General features: G+C 59.2%; 1 protein-coding gene across 1 annotated transcript; it reads left to right on the top strand.

Moving 5' to 3' along the window:
- The first annotated feature begins 8,617 nt into the window (after nt 1-8,617).
- On the top strand, nt 8,618-18,078 carry SSRP1 (structure specific recognition protein 1). The gene is made up of 17 exons (XM_061153868.1): nt 8,618-8,700; nt 9,151-9,274; nt 9,697-9,882; nt 10,506-10,611; nt 10,908-11,098; nt 11,183-11,413; nt 11,556-11,659; nt 11,746-11,874; nt 12,103-12,324; nt 13,015-13,087; nt 13,488-13,626; nt 13,710-13,755; nt 15,486-15,615; nt 16,034-16,204; nt 16,371-16,459; nt 17,147-17,333; nt 17,585-18,078. Exons 2-17 carry the CDS (start codon nt 9,221-9,223, stop codon nt 17,654-17,656), a joined length of 2,130 nt encoding a protein of 709 aa, XP_061009851.1. The 5' UTR covers nt 8,618-8,700; nt 9,151-9,220; the 3' UTR covers nt 17,657-18,078.
- The last annotated feature ends 541 nt before the right edge of the window (nt 18,079-18,619 follow it).

The following is an 18,619-nucleotide window of genomic DNA, read 5'->3' as shown; positions in this document are numbered from 1 at the left end:
TCTCAAAAAAAAAAAAAAAAAAAAAAAAGGAAACAAACCAACCCCGGAACTGAAGATGAAGTGTACTGAAAGCAATGGAGACGCCGTCGGTCAGACCCCCGATGACCAATTTCAAGACGACGATCAGAGCTGTTTCTGCGTGCAGCTTTGCCCCCCTTCAGCCGATAAAAGCTGAAGCTCCCTGATTGTCGGGGGTTGGGGGGTTGGTGGTGTGGGGAGTCTGCCTTTGGAGAGCATCTGGCATCTCAAAATAGAGCAAACTTTCCCTTCCACCGACATGGCCTCTTTACCGGCTTCTGAGAGGCGTGCGACTGAGCCCGCTGTCAGTCACGCGGCTCCACCCCGCCCCCATCCCGCAGCGTCCGGGGCAGAGAGGGACCATGTGGGGCCGGGAGGATGTCCTGGGCTTCTTCCCTTCCTGCCTCCCTCACGGGAGGCCCCTCCCAGCCTTCCCCAGCAGCAAGGAGGGGCTGCCCCTGGTCCCTTGCTTTCCCCTGGGTTTCGGGGCCGTGCTCGCCTTTTCACGGGAAGTCACCCCCTGCCCTTGGGGCTCAGGCCACGCTCAGCCTCAACATCACTGGCGAAAGTTCCATCTGCTCCTGCCTACATGCGGGGAGGCGTCTTCACTCTCCTCGCCGTGCAGACGGCAGAACCTCCTCAAACACGTTTGCGAAACGCTGCGTATGTCTGCGCAGCTCTGCAGACACGCCGTGGCTTCTCAGGGAATCTAGGGGCGCACTTGGGGAGTATGGTGTTAAGGTCGTCTTCTGATGCTCACGAGGGCGATAACCGGGGGTGGGGGGGGTGGAGCCCCGTGAGAGGAAGACGGGCAGGCGGAGTGGAGACTGCGGAGCTGAAAAGACGAGGCTGGCTGGCGGGGTGGGTGAGGTCTGGGAGGTGGCTGCAGGCTGGCCCGAGGAGCTTAGAAGCAGGGGTTGGGACTTCAAGCCTGGGAGCTTTCTAGCCTCGGGGGTGCCCTGATGTTGGGAGACGCAGAGGGGAGCAGCTCGTGGGTCGTGCTGGGGTCCCGGTCACTCGTGGGGTCCTACCTATGGGACTGAACTTTACAAGCGGCTCCTCGTTCAGTTTTCAGTGAAAGGGTTCGCAGTCACCCCCTAGTGGGGCTTCCCTGTGGCCCCCGAATTCTTTTTTAAAAGAGATATTTAATTATTTGGCTGCGTAGGGTCTCAGTTGGGTTTCCCGGGTGGCTCAGGGGGTAAAGAATCCGCCTGCAATGCAGGAGACACAGGTTCGATCCCTGGGTCGGGAAGATCCCTTGGAGGGGGGCGTGGCAACCCACTCCAGTGTTCATGCCTGGAGACTCCCATGGACAGAGGAGCCTGGCGGGCTACAGTCCACGGGGTCGCCAAGAGTCGGACACGTCTGAGCGACTGAGCACGCAGGCACGCAGGGTCTCAGTTGCAGCACCCGGGGTTCTAGTCGTGGTGTTCCACCTTAGCGGCCTCAAGACACCTGGGATCTTAGTTCCCCGACCAGGGATCGAACCAGTGAACCAGGGTCCTCTCATTTGAAGGCAGGTTCTTAAGCACTGGACCACCAGGGGAGTCGCCGGCGCCTGCGTTCTGAACGCTGCCTTGAGAAGGCGGGAAAGGGTGGTCACCGCCAGCGCCGGCCGAGGGCGCCTCACCTGCGCTGCTGTTCCTGCCTTGTTCCAGGCAGCGCCCTGAGTAATGAGCCATTAAGAGTTCTCTGCGTGCTTGCGAACCGCTCCTCGGAACACCACGCCTCTGTGGAAGTCTGCAGGGGGGCGAGCTTTACTCCCCTTGCCCTGCCTCCTGTGTTGTGAATACTGGTTTCATCTTGGTCTTGGGAGGGAAGGGGGCTCATGGAGAGGTGTCAGCTGCTTGTCTCGCGTCCCAGCAGAAGGGAAGGGAGCGATTATGGAAAATGGGGACGTCGTCCGGAAGAGTTTTATCAGCTCCCAGGCTGCGGCCCTTGGAGCCAAGGCGGGGGGCGGCGGTCTGACGAGCACCTCTGCGGCTGTGCTGCCCTCGCCCGGGGGGGGGCGGGGGGGGGCGGGGATGGTGGCCACTCGGCCCCTGGACCCTCCGCTTGCCTGGCCGTGCAACGGACATGCCTCTGTGTGTCCAGCAGTGAAACGACCGGCCTCTCCTGTCCTTAAAGTCTGGGAACCTTCAGGTGGGAAGTGGCGTTCAGATGATCACCATCGCTGTAGGATCCGCCCAGCACGCTGAGGATGCAAGAGTCCTTTCTCACGACCCAAGGGGACCGCTGTGCTATTATCCGCATGTTACACACGAAGGAACACAGGCCCGGAGCAGGGCACCGGCTCACCGAGCTGGCATGCACATTCTGACCCTGGATCACCCCTGCAGGGCCCCCAGTGGGGTCCCGGCCCTCAGCCCCCAGTCCTTGTCCTGCTGGCCTCGCCCATCAGCCGGGAGAGCAGCCCCCGGCTCAGGGACGTCTCAGGGGGATGAGCCCAGGGCCCTTGGGACGATTAAGAGGCCTCTCTCCTTCTCCTCCTGCCTCACGGCTCCTTCCTGTGCCCGGGCAGGATTCCCCTCCGAGTTGAATAACAAGCGGAAGCATTCCAGTGCCCCCTCGGGGCATGCGGGCAGCTGGAGAAAAGGAGGGTGTTCATTTCCAGAACAGAGGGGCCGCATCTGTCTCCAGGGGCCAGGGCTGAGGAGACGGGGCGGCACTGAGCCTCCAGTTCTTGGTACGGACTCTGCTGCTCTGACTTCTTTCTCGCGTTCCTGGTTCATTATTTATAGAGTGGGAGGCGGGCGGCAGCTCCCTGGCAGGTGAGATGTGTAGGATGGAAGTCAGGGCAGTGTCCCATCTTGTCCACCACCCGGGAGTCAGGGAGGAGATCGGGAGGGTATGAGGGTGTGTGTGTGTGTGTGTGTGCACGCGCGCACACGCGGGAATCAGAGGGGTCTCATAGGAAGGTGTGATCTGGGGCGAGGGAAAGGGGGACACGCCGGGAGCCTGGGAAATGTCAACAGTCACCAGCTTCCCGAGTCACCCAGCCCAGGCAGAGACTGGTGTGTGTCACCTCCTCCCGCCAGAACCCTCGGAGGCGGCATTGAGGTGGCATCGTCCGGATACGGGGACTGAGACGTGGAGATGGAAAGTGACCTATCTGAGCCCCACTCCTGTTGGGGCTGGAGCCAGCTTCTAACCAGGTTTCCCCATCACGGGGCTGAGGTGCTGGGCGTGGGGCGGGCAGGAAGAGAGCCATGAGATTCCATGCCCCTCTTTGTAAACTGGATCAATCCCCCCCTTTTAGTGGCTTTACATATTGGACGTCTTTGGAACCTTTGACCTGAGGCTGAACGTCGTGAACCAAAGCGGGTGGCCATGCAGATGGGGGTCTTGGAGTGGGAGAGCCAGGGCAGGGCTGTGACGGGCTGGGGGCGCCTGCAACCCTGACAGGCCCTTCCCAGGGTGGAAGGGGCACCCCAAAGGTGGGAGGCCCTCACTGCTGTGGGATTCCTGCAGGAAGGCCCCGGGAACCAACCCCAGGCCGGGCACTGGCTGGCACGTCTGGGCACTCAAGCCTCAGGGGTCATCTCCTTCTTCCTCCTTAGGTGCTCACGGGGTCCAGATAAGGGGTGGGCTCTTAGGAAGTCCCCCCACTGCCCCACCACCGCAGAGGAGGCTGGGCCCAGAAAAGGCACGAGAAACACCCAGGAAGTCCTCACAGAGGCACCTCTGTGCACCTGGGGCGGGTTAGGAAGCCAGGGATGAAGGGGTGTGAGCCACAGGCAAGCAGCTGAGGCTCAGGCCAGTGTGTGTGTGTGTGTGTGTGTGTGCGTGCGTGTGTGCGTGTGTGTGTGTGGGGGGGAGGTTGATCAGCTGGTGTGTTGCTGTGCGTACATAAGAGAAGTGGTTGGCTCCTGTCACTCACACCCTAGGTAAAGATGTGCATCTGGTCTACCTGGCAGGGCTAATGTGGAAGCGATTCAAGTCAAGCATTAACCTCAAAGCTCTAAAACTCCTTTCAAATCCTCCTGCGTCGGAGCCACAGCCACCTCTCTTTGCATGACTGCCTGGCCTCTTAACAGGCTCTCCTGCATCCACTTCTGCCCACGCCAATCCCTGGGGTGTCAGCCAGGGCTTCCCACCTCTCCCCCTACACACACACACACACACACACACACACACACACACACACACACACACACACACACACACAGGTTAAAACGCATCAGGAGCTTCCATCACCGTACATCACTCCTCTGCAGCATGAAGGCTCGGAGGTCCAGCCTCTGCCTGTGGCCGCAGCCCCATCCTCCACCATCCTCTCCTTGGCTCCCTCTGCTCCAGCATCAAGACCCCTTCTCACCCCGCATCCAGCAGGCTCTTCTACATCGCAGAGCGGGCCTCCTCTGCCTTGAACCCCCTTCCTTCCCTCCCCGCACCTGGTGGCTTTGACTCATCCTTCAGCTCTTGGCTGCAAAGTCTTGTGTCCAGAAAGCCTTCCCTTACTTCCCTGGCCGGGTCAAAGGCAAACCCTTCTGTACCCGCGACCCACGGGGCACTGGGCCCCCCTTCTTCAGCCCCGAGCCACGGCTGCCATTTTATATCTGCTCGTGGAGATGGTCTGATTAGTATCCATCTCTGGCCGGGTCAGCTCCATCGGGGTGAGGACCCGTCCTGCTTGGGCCCACTGTTCCCGCCTCCGTGTCAGGAGGACACGCTTGATACAGTCCTGCTACCTTCGTGACCACGGACGCGTGTCCCGGCTCACAGGCACAGAGATGCGGCTGAGGCCCGGGGTTGGGCTGAAGAGCACGCTGCTGGAACTGCCAGGCGCTGCTCCGTGGGGAGCTGTCAGGCTGGGAGACGGATGGGGCTGGATGTCAAGACGCCAAAGAGCCTCTCCCACCCGCCCAGCAGGCCGGCCTGCAGCACTGAGGATGGGGCACCGGACTGGATCAGGGAGAGACAAGGGCGGTGGGGGGTGGGGGCGATGGAGCCCGCTGGGTCTCGCCTCCATCAGTCTCCTGCCTGGAGCCCACAGAGCCAGGCCAGGCTGGAAAGTGCTGAAGTAGCTCTGTGCTCACCTGGACCAACAGACCATTCTGCAGCGACGAACAACCACAGCTACGCACACGCAGGCAAACGTGGAGCCTTAAACCAACTTTGTGCCAGGCGCCGGAGATGCTGACGGAGAGCATGTGCAAACATCCTAGCTCGTGAAACCTCAGCATTGGAACAGAAGTTCATTTAAAGCCATTTAATCCCATCCCAAAGCTTGAATCCCCCCTCTAATGTCTCCGTGAGGAGACTGCATGTGCAGCCTCATCTACACACCACATGAATGAAACCCGCTGGTTCTCAGCACGCGTGTGGAGCTGCTAAACATTTCCTTCATCCACGTCCACCCATTTTCCCATGCACTACTCTGGCCTGGTGGGCCAGCAGGTCCACTCCTGCAGCCCCAGCCCCCACACACATGGGTCTCCTTTGACCTCCTGGCATGAACTCCTGACGGTCATCAGTGTCTCCCACACGCAGACCCGTTGTCTCAAGGAACAGTGTGAGGCGAGAGACCCGAATGCCAGGAAAAAAGAAACAGACCTCCGAGGTTTCTGTCCCGCTTTCCTGATTCGAATGACCGCGAGAAGGACAGAACCTGTGTCTCCCCCCAGCCATTGTTTCACGAACCTTTGTGTATACATGTGTGTACGTGTGTGCGTTGTGCACCTGCAAGAGGTGGGGGCCAAGAGGGGGTGTTTGGACCTCCCTGGCCCTTAAGCAACTCCCAGGATGGGTTCTAGGGCATGAAGTCAGGCGGACGCAGGGCACTGATGGTCTCTGACAAAGGGGAGTATTTCTGGCCCCTGAGGGGGTGGTCCCCTATGTCATGCTCAGAAAAGCCTCCTTTCTCTGCAGTAAATCTTCCCTGGAGGGGTATTTGCACCCATTTCTGCCTGCCACCGGTCTCCCCACAGGGGCAGGGTCCCCCACCCCAACTCCCCACCTTGTCCTGCGCTCAGAGAGCGAGGGCTCCCCTTCCACGTCCTTGCAGCATCTTGCCCAGCCCGTGCCTTCTCTGCGCTCTCTCCGCCATCCACCTGGTCAACCTGTCACCGACTCCCTTGTCTCATCGCCTTCTCCTCCCTTCCCCTGGCTCCCCCGTCTTTCTGAGACCCTGAAGAGTTGGCTGAAGGCAATGGGAAGGTGTGTGTATGTGTGTGTGTGTGTGTGTGGGGGGGTCTGTTCTCTGGCTGGGGCTGGGGGAGACGAGAGAGTGAAGGGGAGATAGTGGAGGGGCCACAGCTCCTCTCCTCGGGGTGCATGGCTGCGGTCCAACTCTGGAGGGTTTAGTGGAAGAGAGAACTCCCCGATGATGGCAGCGGAGGCCAGTGCCTCGGATGGGGCCCCACAGATGAGAATGTCACCCCCCCACAGGGGAGACGCTTAGGCAGCTGGGCAGCAACACTGAAGGGAGGCGGGGGAGGAAGGGATCCGGGGGCGGCCCTTGGGGTCGCTAGGACCTCAGGTTTCTAGGTCCTGGGGGCCAGAGACTCACCCCACGAAGTAGGAGATGATGAGAAGCTGAACCGCTCGGTTGATGATCCCAATGGTCCAGCTCTTCACGACCACCGACTTGGTGGTCTCGTAGGTGAAGAAATCTGAGATGCAGTTCATGCTGAGAGAATGACCCCTCAGGAGAGACCCAATGGTGGACTCAGGAGGGAGGGGTCATCCAGATGGAGGCTGGGGGAGGGGGTGGGGCGGCTTAGAGGGGGCTTGAGGAATGTGGAGCCTGTTCCTTTAAGTCAGGCAACCCTAGCCCCGGGGGCTCAGCCTCTCTCTGCTTTCCACCCTCAGGTCTGCCAAGAGTCCAAGGCCAGGGTGGGTGATCCCCTTTTTGTTGGTTTCCACCCCACTCCCCTGTGATGTCATGGCAGGGGTGGGGTCTCCAATCCCAGGCTCCTGATTGCCTGGGATGCAGCTGGCGGGGGCCCTCTGGGACTTATGCTTTATCTGCACTCTGTCTACCGCTTAGGTTCTGTTCTCTTGTGCTGCGTCTCCATCCCAGCTCACCAGCTGCTCCACGCTCTCCTGAAAGCCCCTTGTAATACCCCACCCCACCCACCCAGCAGCCTGCTTGAGCTGAGTTCATTCCTGTCTTCCTACAGCGCTCAATTCTACAGACACCCCACCTCTTTTCAAGAGCTGCCAGCAACAGCATGGGTTGGGGGAGGGGGGTCCCCTGAACCTTTCTCCTGGCCTCACGGGAGAGGGTGACTAAAGAGTCACTTAGTTTCTATTTCCTATCCATCCTGGCAGTGGCTGAGGTTCTACTTGCAGCATTGCATTATAACGCTGGGTGTTTTTTGTGGGGGTTGTTTTACTGTCAGAGTATTGATCTGAATCATCTGTTTGATTACATGCTCCTGGAAGGCTGGAACTGTTTCCATCTTGTTTGCTAGTTTCCCCAAATCCTACCACCGTGTCGGAGCTCAGTGCGTATTTACTGAATCTAGTTGAATTTATGTTGCTAGAGAGTGTGGGAACAGCCATCGTCCAGAGGGTAACACCATGAGTTCAGGGAGCAACGGTGCGTTCACGTTGTGTCTTGTCCCAGGATCGAAGCTACTGGTGTAACCGCACGTCAGACTGTCAGAGAAATGTTGAGTTTCAACATTCTGCCCTAATGTCTCCATGCTCGACACGTATTGTCAGTCATTCTGAATGTACAGTCACAGTGAAGATGACAGAGGAGAGCTAGACCGTGGTAGGTAGATCTGTCTTCAGCTCTGTCGCCAACTGAGACCCCCGGGGCTACTGTCGTAAGGGCCTCAGTTTTCCTCATCTGCAAAAAGAGGTTGGAGCGGACAAACCCAGACATCTCTCCCAAGTCTGGCCGCCTCTGATTTTGCAAGATGCACCCTAGGACTCTAGAAGGTGGGGTTGTGGGGGTGGCTGGCTTCCGCAGTCCCAGGGTGATAGGCTTTCAAGTAGTTGTGGCTCCGTGATGAACCTGACACCAGCGCTTGAACTTGGCAAGGCCGCGGGCCAGCCCCTTCCAGGCAACTCACAACTTGCAGGGGCTGCTGGAAGTTTCGGGGTGGGGTGGGGGGGGTGGTGTGTGCAGCGAGCTCATTTGCAGAAGGACCCAGTCCTCTCTGGACAGGGGAGGGCGGTGCAGTCACAGCGACATCAACGCCTGCATTCTTCTGGAAGCCAGTGGGAGGGGTTACTTCTCTGCACAACTATTCCAATCTTTTCCTTCTTGGGTCAGACTCCTTTCTGCTTCACAGAAACCACTATTGTACAGGAGACACACGCGCATCATTCCAAGGGCCACGCGCTTCGGGGCCCAGTCTGTGAAAAACACTGCGCAAGTTATCTTTTAAAAAGCCCAGGCGTCTTTAGCGTTTAAGGGGCCCCCGATCTCCGGGCCCGGGGGTCGGGGGCCGCGCGGGCTGGCGGGGCCGGGGTCGGCGGCCACGCCGGCGGGCGGGGCCCGCAGGTCCTCCGGCGCCGCTGGCGCTCTAGCCGGGCCCCTCGAGGGCGGCGCCTCTCTAGCCGGCCGCCGTCTCTATGGCCGGCGCTTCCGGTGGCGGGACGCGGGGCCGCGCACGCGGGAAGAGCCTGCCCAGCGCCCCTGCCCGACCCCCGCCCGCGCCGTCCCCCCGCCCCGGCGCGCCCACCGTCTGGGCGCCGGTGGCCGCGAGGCTCCGGCCCGAGGAGGTGGGTGGTCGCCGGCCGCGTGCACGGCGCGGGCCCGGCTCCCCCGCGGGGTGCGCGCGGTGGACCGGCCCGCGTTGGAGGCGACCGGCCGCGGGCGAGTCCATTCTGGGGGGCGGGAGGAGCTGCGGGTCTGGGGGCGCTGGGAATCTGGGGGGGCGCCCTGCGCATTGAGCCGGCCGGGCCTGGGGGGCTGCGCTGCTCGGTGCCGTGGCGCCCGGTGCAGCGCCCAGGGCGGATGTCGGGTGGGGGGGGGGGGGTTGTCAGCACTTCTTGGGGCAGGCCGGGCCCCCAGGACTGGGCCCGGCCCCCAAGGACTGGGCCTAGGCCCCGGAGCCCGGCGGGTGGGCTCCTGGGTGGAGGAGATCGGACGCATGCCCGGCGTAGCGGGCCCATCCGGGGGCACCATCAGCGGCCGTCCTTCCTACCCACCTCTCTCCCTCTCAAATCCAGATCCCCAGCGCGCCCTGCGTCTGCGCGCCCACCCAGGAGTTTCGGGGGGTACCATTAGGGCTAGGTCAGCATGGCAGAAACCCTGGAGTTCAACGACGTGTATCAGGAGGTGAAGGGCTCCATGGTGAGGAGGGCCCCGCGGAGGGAGGGGAGCAGGACCTGCAGGGCACTGGCCATGCACACGCTCTGAATGGGCATGCTGGTTTGGAAAAGGGGTCAGAGTACCCGTGTGTGCTTAGGGTTCCCCCCAGCTGAGAAGCGGTACCCGGGGAAAGGACCAGAATCAGGTCCGCTTGAAGGACCCCTCAGCTGCAGCCCAGTCTTGGAGCCTGGAACACTCCCTGCAAGGGTTGTGGATGCCTGAGCCAGGATTAGAGCCCAAGGGTCCTGGCGGGCTTGTCTCTCTTTACTGGCCCTCAGGGCTCCCCACGGCTGCTGCTGCTCCGGTCTGTGGATCAGGCGGGCCCAGAAGGGGTGCCGGGTGGGACTGACCCTGGTCTGCTGTGCTGCGGCGTCCCCACGCATGTGGGCCTGTTTCCCTGACAGAATGACGGTCGGCTGAGGCTGAGCCGCCAGGGCATCATCTTTAAGAACAGTAAGACGGGCAAAGTGGACAACATCCAGGCCGGGGAGCTGACAGAAGGCATCTGGCGCCGGGTGGCTCTGGGCCACGGGCTTAAACTGCTTACGAAGAACGGCCACGTCTACAAGTACGACGGCTTCCGGGAATCGGTGAGACACCCTGTTGTCTTGACTGTGTATCTCCTTTAGTTTTAATCTTCTGGAGAGACAGGTGGGGGCCCTTCTAATAACTGTGTGATCGCTGGTTTGGGCTCCTTACAGCAGGACCACTGAAGCCATTAAGCAGTCAATGTTCACTTTTGGGTCATCTCAGGAGATTCTTTGTTCCCTAACTCCAGAAGTTTTTCTACTGTTTGGATTTTTTTTTTGGTGGCTTCTGCCTGTTGCCTTTATCCAGGTTCTGGGTCTTACCTGATGCTTTAGTTTGGGTTTTGCTTTTCCATTGTGGTCTGCGTGCATTAAAGATTTCACTTCATCTTCATTTCTACTTTTGCTAAAGCAATACTTGTTCAAACTCAGAAAAACATTGCAAGACCCATAACTGAGAATGTCAGCGCCTTACTTTATTCCTCCCCCAGCCTGAGAAATAACCCAGAAATAACCTCTTTCAACAGTCTTTTAAACAGTTTTATAGCTGCGACTCTTAAGTCAGCATGGATTTCTGATAAAAGGTATACTGGGACAGTTTCTCAGAAACAGATAATCCCAGAACATCCGTTTGTATTCAGGCCATCAGGAGTTTACTGGGCTGGTTCTCTTTCCTCTCACTACAGGAGTTTGAGAAACTCTCTGATTTCTTCAAAACTCACTATCGCCTGGAGCTAATGGAGAAGGATCTGTGTGTGAAGGGTTGGAACTGGGGAACCGTGAAGTTTGGTGGTGAGTCCTCCTGGGAGATTTGAGGTTTCAGGGAAGGAGGAAAGATGAAAGATTTCCCCCTTTAACTTTTCTTGCTCTCTTTCTGCCACTGTGTCTGATTTCCTGTCTGTTTCTAAATAATCATGTGTTTATCGGGGACCGACAGTGTGTTAGGCGGCCTGCCTGGTCCCGGGGGTCTGGGATGAACAGACAGCCCCCAGGCCCTCTCCGTAAGGAACCTGCAGTCTGGTGGGAGTGCAGTTCATGCTGAGCCAGGGGAAGAGCCTGTGGATGGGTCGTCCGCCTTTTCCCCACAGGGCAGCTGCTTTCCTTCGACATTGGCGACCAGCCGGTCTTCGAGATCCCTCTCAGCAACGTGTCCCAGTGTACCACGGGTAAGAACGAGGTGACACTGGAGTTCCACCAGAACGACGACGCAGAGGTCTCCCTCATGGAGGTGCGCTTCTACGTGCCACCCACCCAGGAGGACGGCGTGGACCCCGTGGAGGTGAGGCCTCCTGCGCTGCTGAGCGGCCCTGGACAGCCCCAAGGCCGGCTCCCTGCAGCTTGATGACCTGCATGTGTCTCGCAGGCCTTCGCCCAGAACGTGCTGTCGAAGGCGGACGTGATCCAGGCCACTGGAGACGCCATCTGCATCTTCCGGGAGCTGCAGTGTCTGACGCCCCGAGGCCGCTACGACATCCGCATCTACCCCACCTTCCTGCATCTGCACGGCAAGACCTTTGACTACAAGATCCCTTACACCACGGTGCTGCGGCTCTTCCTCCTGCCCCACAAGGACCAGCGCCAGATGTTCTTTGTGGTAAGCCGGAACCCTCGGGCCCTTGACCCTGCGGCCCGCCGGGGTCTTTGGGAGGCGGATGTCACCCGTGTCTGTCTAGTTCATTGGCTGGTCCTTGCGGAGCCCTGGCTGGCGCTGAACCCGGTTGGTCCTTCCCCCGCAGATCAGCCTGGACCCCCCCATCAAGCAGGGCCAGACCCGCTACCACTTCCTCATCCTCCTCTTCTCGAAGGACGAGGACATCTCTCTGACCCTCAACATGAACGAGTGAGTGAGGCTGTCCCCGGCCTGGGTGGTGGGCGGCCGGTGGGCGGAAGGCCGCAGTGCTCCTGCCTGCATTTTGCTGTTTGCAGGGAGGAGGTGGAGAAGCGCTTCGAGGGGCGGCTCACCAAGAATATGTCGGGATCCCTCTACGAGATGGTCAGCCGGGTCATGAAAGCGCTGGTGAACCGCAAGATCACGGTCCCTGGCAACTTCCAAGGGTGAGCACGTCGGCCTGGGCTGCTGCCTGCCGGGGAGGCTTATGCATCGGGGGGCCTGGGCTGCTGCCTGCCGGGGGTTGGGGATGCACTCTCTGGGAATGCAGCCTCGCGGGGGCCTGGGCGGGCTGTCGCTCAAGGGGGCAGCCTCCTGAGGCTTATTCTTTGGGGGGCCTGGGGCACGCCGTGTGCCCGCTGCCCCAGCGGCACTGAGCGCACCCCCTCCCCCAGGCACTCAGGGGCCCAGTGCATCACCTGCTCCTACAAGGCCAGCTCGGGGCTGCTGTACCCCCTGGAGCGGGGCTTCATCTACGTCCACAAGCCGCCCGTGCACATCCGCTTCGATGAGATCTCCTTTGTCAACTTCGCCCGGGGGACCACCACCACGCGCTCCTTTGACTTTGAAATTGAGACCAAGCAGGGCACCCAGTATACCTTCAGCAGCATTGAGAGGTGAGTGCCTCTGCCCAGCCCTCCCGGGCACCCTGGTCCCGACCCAGCCTCCTCCACCGGGCGGCCCGGCCTCCCCAGGCCAGCGAGTCTTCTCTGATGCAGAGTTTTTCTTCTGCGGCCTGGCATTTGGCAGTCCCCCTTGGGGTGCTTAGCCCGTGTCAGCTAGTCCATTGCTTGCTTTCTGTACTTAAAAACATCCGACTGCCCCGTGCGTTTGGTACTGGTCCTCCTCCTCTCCCCCACGATGGAAATGCTGTCTCCCTCTTCCGGGAATGAGCTCCGTGCCCGAGAACACAGCAGCTGTTTATCAAATGCTGGCTGGGGGCTACACGTTTCACAGACACGTTCACCCTCAACCTTCATAACAGCCTGAGAAGGATGGGTTACAGGCCAGCAAAACGCCGGGCATGTCCCCCGGCCGCCTCGCCCCCTGCTCTTGCATGTTGGACAGGCACACACCCCTTCCTGCCTATTCTTCCCCTGAAATCTTAAGATCCTGTAAGTTTCCTTTGAGACACACGTCCAACTCCTTTGCTTGCCATCCACTGGGGGTCTCTGAGATCCCGGGCGCGATCGTGCTGTCGAGGGTTCGGGCCCCTCGGTCGCTGCCGCCCCGCGGAGTGTCAGGACAGCCCGAGGCCCAGCCCACGTCAGCCCTGCCCACCGGGTGACGGACACCTCTCCTCACAGGGAGGAGTACGGCAAGCTCTTCGACTTTGTCAACGCCAAGAAGCTCAACATCAAAAACCGAGGGCTGAAAGAGGTACCTGGGCGTGCACGGGAGGAGCGCCCCTGTTCTCGCTGTCGGGGAAGGGGCCGGGGTTGGCGCGGCTTCTTTTTCACTCTCTCTTCTCTTCTCGCCCTTGTAGAAAAAAGAGGTGCGTGAGACCCTCCCCCTCCGGGTACAGGCTTCCTGGCATGATCTTAGCACAGGCTCCGCAGCCCCCCAGGGGCCCCCCGGGGGCCGGGCGCGGGAGGGGCTTGGACTAACCGGGTCGGCAGGGAGTCGGGCAGACGCCCCGCGCTGAGCTGTGTGTGGACACGCGGCCCCGGGGCTCCGGGGGCGGCCGCTCCGAGCTGCTCACAGGCATGGGGATGGCTTCCGCGGGCGCAGGGCGGGGTGGGGGGGGGTGCTGGCCCTGAGCCCCGCGCCCGCCCTGCAGGGCATGAACCCCAGCTACGACGAGTACGCCGACTCGGACGAGGACCAGCACGACGCCTACCTGGAGCGGATGAAGGAGGAGGGCAAGATCCGCGAGGAGCACGCCAACGACAGCAGCGACGACTCGGGCGAGGAGACCGGTGCGCGGGCGGCGGGGCGGGGGTCCCCTGGGCGGGGCGGGGTCCCCAGGGGCGGGGCTCACGCGGCCTGTGCTCTTTTTCAGATGAGTCGTTCAACCCGGGTGAAGAGGAGGAGGACGTGGCCGAGGAGTGAGTCGTGGGTCCACCTGGCGGGGTGAGGGAGTGGCCCGTAAGCTTCACGGACCAGAATATTTCTGGGCTTCCCAAGTCCCGGAGTTACCTACTGACCGAGGGTAGAAAAGTGACCTCCGGTGAAGTGATACAGGGACACGTTTCGAAAGCTGTCAAGACGCTTTGTAAGTGCAAAGCGCGTCCTGAACCCAGAAAAGGAGAGTGGGGAGAGAGTGGCGGTGGGAGCCGGAGCTTGCCCGCTTCCCGTTTGGGGGTCCTGGGGTCAGGCAGTGCATCTCCGTGTCCTCCCCTGTGAGATGGTAGTGTCCATCACCACTTTTTAAAAAAACATTTTTTTTTATTTTTGGCCGCGCTGGGTGTTCCTTGCTGGGTGCAGGCTTTCTCTGGTTGTGGCGAGCAGGGGCTGCTCTACGGCTTTGTCTGCGGGCTTCTCGCTGCAGTGGCCTCTCTTGTTTTGGGGCAGGGGCTCCAGGGCGCGAGGGGCTTCAGGAATTGTGACTCATGGGAATTGTGACTTAGCTGCTCTGCAGCGTGTTGGAATCTTCCCAGACCAGGGATTGAACCTGTGTCCCACCAGGAAGTTCTCTATCGAGACTCTTGATTGCCACTGTCAGGAATCTGACTCAAACTGACTTTCGCGTAAGAGTGAGTTTTACCAGGTCATGTAACCAGATAGTTCAGTGATAGAATTGGGCTGAGGCACCTGAATCCAAAGGCTTCCCTGGTGGCTCAGACGGTAAAGAATCCGTCTGCAGTGCGGGAGATGTGGATTCCATCCCTGGGTGGGGACGATTTCCTGGAGAAGTGGATGGCAACCCACTCCAGTTATTCTTGCCTGGAAAAATCCCATGGACAGAGGAGACACAACTTAGTGACTAAACCACCACCACCACGACCTGAATCCAGGTGCTCAAAAGTTGTGAATCTTAATTTTCACCTCTTCTGATTTCCTTATCTTTAGATAGGTTCGCCGTACGCATTGCTAAATGACCCTGAGCAGCATGGGGCAGGCTCAATTCTACGGTTTAACACTCAGAAGTGCCGCCTTCTCCAGAGCAGCAGTGAATAGTGTGGTTGCCTCCCCTTTCCTGGGTCTGAGTTCTGAGATGTGCTCTGATGGGTCAGAACTAAGCCACGGGACCCCCCCACCCCCCCACCCCAGAGCCTGTGGTTGGGGTGAGCTCCTTCTGAATGGGGCTGGGTGTGAAGGTTCGTGAGCAAACGCTTGTGAAAATGCCTTGGAAACGGCTCTGCACCATGATTCAGGTGTAACGGGGCTCCGTCTTCTGAGGAGTTCCACGTGTGATGGAGACGACCGCTTATGGGTACTGGGTTGGACTGAAGGTGGTCCCCCCACTTCTTATATGGTAGCTGATTATCTCTTCATCAGAGAAGACTGCAGGGTTAAAACAGTTAGCTCAGAGGAACCGGTGAAGTGGACCTGGCGCGTGTTCTGGGCAAGATGAAATGGTGGCTTTGACTCCAGGGGCATGAGGTCTGGGTTAGGTTGTGACCCAAGAAAGCCACTGAGGCCCACTGCGTCGTTCGCTTCTCACTGATGGATTCGACGAGGAAGCTGCTGCCATGGCCGGGTGGCGACCGGGCGGTCGAAGGCATGTCAGCGAGAGGAGGACGCGTGCCGCAGCCCTGCTCCATCTCTGCTGTCTGGGTGGGGGTCTTCGGGCTCGCTCTCCTGTCCTGAGCTGGTGGGGGGCTGTCCTCCACAGGTTTGACAGCAATGCCTCCGCCAGCTCCTCCAGTAACGATGGCGACAGCGACCGGGAAGAGAAGAAACGGAAGCAGCTTAAAAAGGCGAAGATGGCCAAGGACCGCAAGAGCCGCAAGAAGCCCCTCGAGGTGCAGACTCTGCTGGGCAGTGGGGGGAGGCTGTCCTCTTTCCATCTTCCTGCAGCCCCCCATAGGGCCTGCGGACTGGTGCTGCTGGGCCGAGTTTTGTAACCACCGGTGCTGGCCTTGAGGAGGAGCCTGGAGAATTTTCAGTCTGGCCCTTGAGACAATTAGCTTCTGGGAGATCCAAATTGGGAGCAGGCTTCCGTCCCCAGATCCCAAGGAGGGGGTTCTTTGTGAGCTCAGGCTGGGGTGCAGAGCAGCGGAGGACATGGTCTCCGTCCCTGGGGGGCTCTCCATCTAGCCTGTCGCTGCCCAGTCTTTTCTCCATTGTGTCCCTCTAAGAAGGAGGTCCAGGTCATCTCTTGGGGAGAACGTGGAGCTTTGTGGGCAGTAGGTGGCTGACGGCCTCTGGGTTCCTACGCAGGTAAAGAAAGGCAAGGACCCCAATGCCCCCAAGAGGCCCATGTCTGCCTACATGCTGTGGCTGAATGCCAGCCGGGAGAAGATCAAGTCGGACCATCCGGGTATCAGCGTCACGGACCTCTCCAAGAAGGCGGGCGAGATCTGGAAGGGAATGTCCAAGGAGAAGAAGGAGGCAAGGGGCCGCGCACACGTGGCGTCGGGAGCCTGGGACCGGACGGAGGCGGGTGGGACCAGGGCAACGGTTCTGTGCTGGTTTTGTCTGCGTTGGGGCAGGGGGGCTCTCTCTCTCTTTTTTTTTTTTTTCTGTTTTTTTCATTCCCTGTGTGTGTGTGTGACAGGAGTGGGATCGCAAGGCTGAGGATGCCAGGAGGGAATATGAAAAAGCCATGAAGGAATACGAAGGCGGCCGTGGAGAGTCCTCTAAGAGGTGAGAGTTGGAAACAAAATGACCCAGGAGCTGCTTTTCTGGCAGATATTTTTGCAGTTCCAGGTTGAGAATTGGGGTGTTAACAGACACACTTCTGCCTGCAGTAGGGCAGTGCTGCTCAGATCGGGGTAGGCAGTTGCCCAGGTGTGGGGAATGGGCTGGAGTATTTCTGAAGGTAACTTGGGTAAATAGGCTCATTTTCCTAAGAGCCATATTTTCCTTCAATTTTGTTTCAAGGTGTGGGGGAGATTAAAAATAATCATTATGGAGCGTAATTCACATGAAGTTTTAAAGATAAAGTAACAGACGTTAGGAAGATCCCTTAGAGAAGGAAATGGCAGCGCACTCCAGTATCCTTGCCTGGGAAGTGCCATGGACAGAGGAGCCCGGCGGGCTGCAGTCAGCAGGCTCTCAAAAGAGTGGGAGGCGACTTAGTGACTCAACAGACGTTAAGCACGTTTTGCATATGGGGCTGCTTCAGGCTGTAGCCCTTGATCCTTCCGGTGATTCAGTTATGATGAGCTCCCCTGGGGCGCTCGGGGCTGACACACCTGTCTCTGTATGTTTAGCATGAGCTGGGGAGTGTGGCTGGGATTGGGAAAGGCCCCGTCAAAACCAGGAGAGGTTCGGCCCTGAGGATGTGGGGAACCTGAGGGCCCAGTACCCTCTTCCCTCTTGCTCACCTAGGGACAAGTCCAAGAAGAAGAAAAAAGTCAAGGTGAAGATGGAGAAGAAATCCACACCCTCTCGGAGCTCATCGTCGAAGTCTTCATCAAGGCAGCTGAGCGAGAGCTTCAAGAGCAAAGAGTTTGTGTCCAGTGATGAGAGCTCTTCCGGAGAAAACAAGAGCAAAAAGAAGAGAAGGCGGAGTGAGGTGCGGCGGGGCTTGGGGGGCCGTGGGGCCTGGAAGGGAGGGGGCCGCTGGGCTGGTGGTGGGACAGACAGACACTCCTAGACAGAGGGGTAATGAAGGGGAGCGGGTGGGTGGAATCTGTGCTTCTGAAGGCTAACACTGGGGTGCAGGGAGCGGGTAGCCAAGTTGGGGGTCCTTCCCTGCAAAGTTGCTGGGGGCGAGGGTGGCCTGGACTCTGCACCTCTCCCCTGTAAGAGACCTTTGGCTTTCAGGACTCTGAAGAAGAAGAACTAGCCAGTACTCCCCCCAGCTCAGAAGACTCGGCGTCAGGATCTGATGAATAGAGAGGAAGATTGTGTCTCCTGGAGCTTGCCCCGTCCCAGCCCGAGTCTCCCCACCCGTGTTTTGGTATCCGTTTTCTCCTATGAAATGCAGTCCTTGGATTCTGCGCCATCTGAACAAGCTTTCCTGCTAGCCTGCACTTCCTGGGGCCGCAGGGGAGGTGTCTCACTCTGCGGCTTCAGAAGATGGCTGTTTATAATCTGGGGAGACATCAGGTGGGGGCCAGGGCAGGGCCGGATCCCACCGCGCCCCCTGCCTTCCTGGCCTTTGGGGTACAGCTGCTGCTTGTCCTGTACAAGTTGCCGCAGGCAGGGGTCCTGTGAGGGCAGGTCTGTAGCTCCTAACTGGGGCCTATTTCTACTTTTATTTTGTATTTCTGGTCTGTGAAAAATGAACATTTAATAAAGGGAACTGACTTTGGCAATCACGTCCTTAGGCCTTCTCTCTCACCCCGCTGTATGGCTCTCACTCTTTGTGTTTACTGCACTCATCTGACCCTTCAGCTGGGAAGTGAGTCTCCAGGTACAGCCTGTTCTGTTCCCGGCTGGACAAGCACTGGTTTTTCGGTCTCTTCTGGTGGGATGGGCCACCTGAGAGTCTAGAAATGAGAGCTGATCTGATTAGGCAGGCTCTCTCACAGCAGCACTCCATTAGCGAAGCTGAGAGGGCAGCTCCGGCTCCAGCCTTAAGAGTCCAGGGTCTTGGAAGTCTTCAGATAATGGAATCAGGATTGACCAAGCTTCCCCGCAAACGGGGGGGAATGGAAACCTGAGCCCGCAGAATTGGGGGGGAAGAGTGCTGTGTGTTGGGGTAGGGGGTGGGGGTGTAGCCTGATAGGGGTTCAGGAAAGGGGTGGAGTATGTGTGAAGGAGGAAAGGGGTATGCGGCATTGTTAACGCTGGGGGAATTTATGTTGGGCGGGGCAGGCATGCCTGCTAAGCCGCTGCAGTCGTGTCCGACCCTCT

This window comes from Dama dama, chromosome 1, assembly GCF_033118175.1.
Source record: "Dama dama isolate Ldn47 chromosome 1, ASM3311817v1, whole genome shotgun sequence".
In the NCBI taxonomy this organism is placed as follows: domain Eukaryota; kingdom Metazoa; phylum Chordata; class Mammalia; order Artiodactyla; family Cervidae; genus Dama; species Dama dama.
Note: the sequence above shows the minus strand (reverse complement) of the source record. Positions and strands in the feature narration are given on the sequence as shown.

Coding starts and splice junctions, on each gene's coding strand:
- SSRP1 (XM_061153868.1), top strand. CDS start 9,221: ATGGCAGAAACCCTGGAGTTCAACGACGTGTATCAGGAGGTGAAGGGC. Junction 11,875..12,102: donor GTCCCTGGCAACTTCCAAGG/GTGAGCACGTCG, acceptor CCCCTCCCCCAG/GCACTCAGGGGCCCAGTGCA. Junction 17,334..17,584: donor AGAAGAGAAGGCGGAGTGAG/GTGCGGCGGGGC, acceptor TTTGGCTTTCAG/GACTCTGAAGAAGAAGAACT.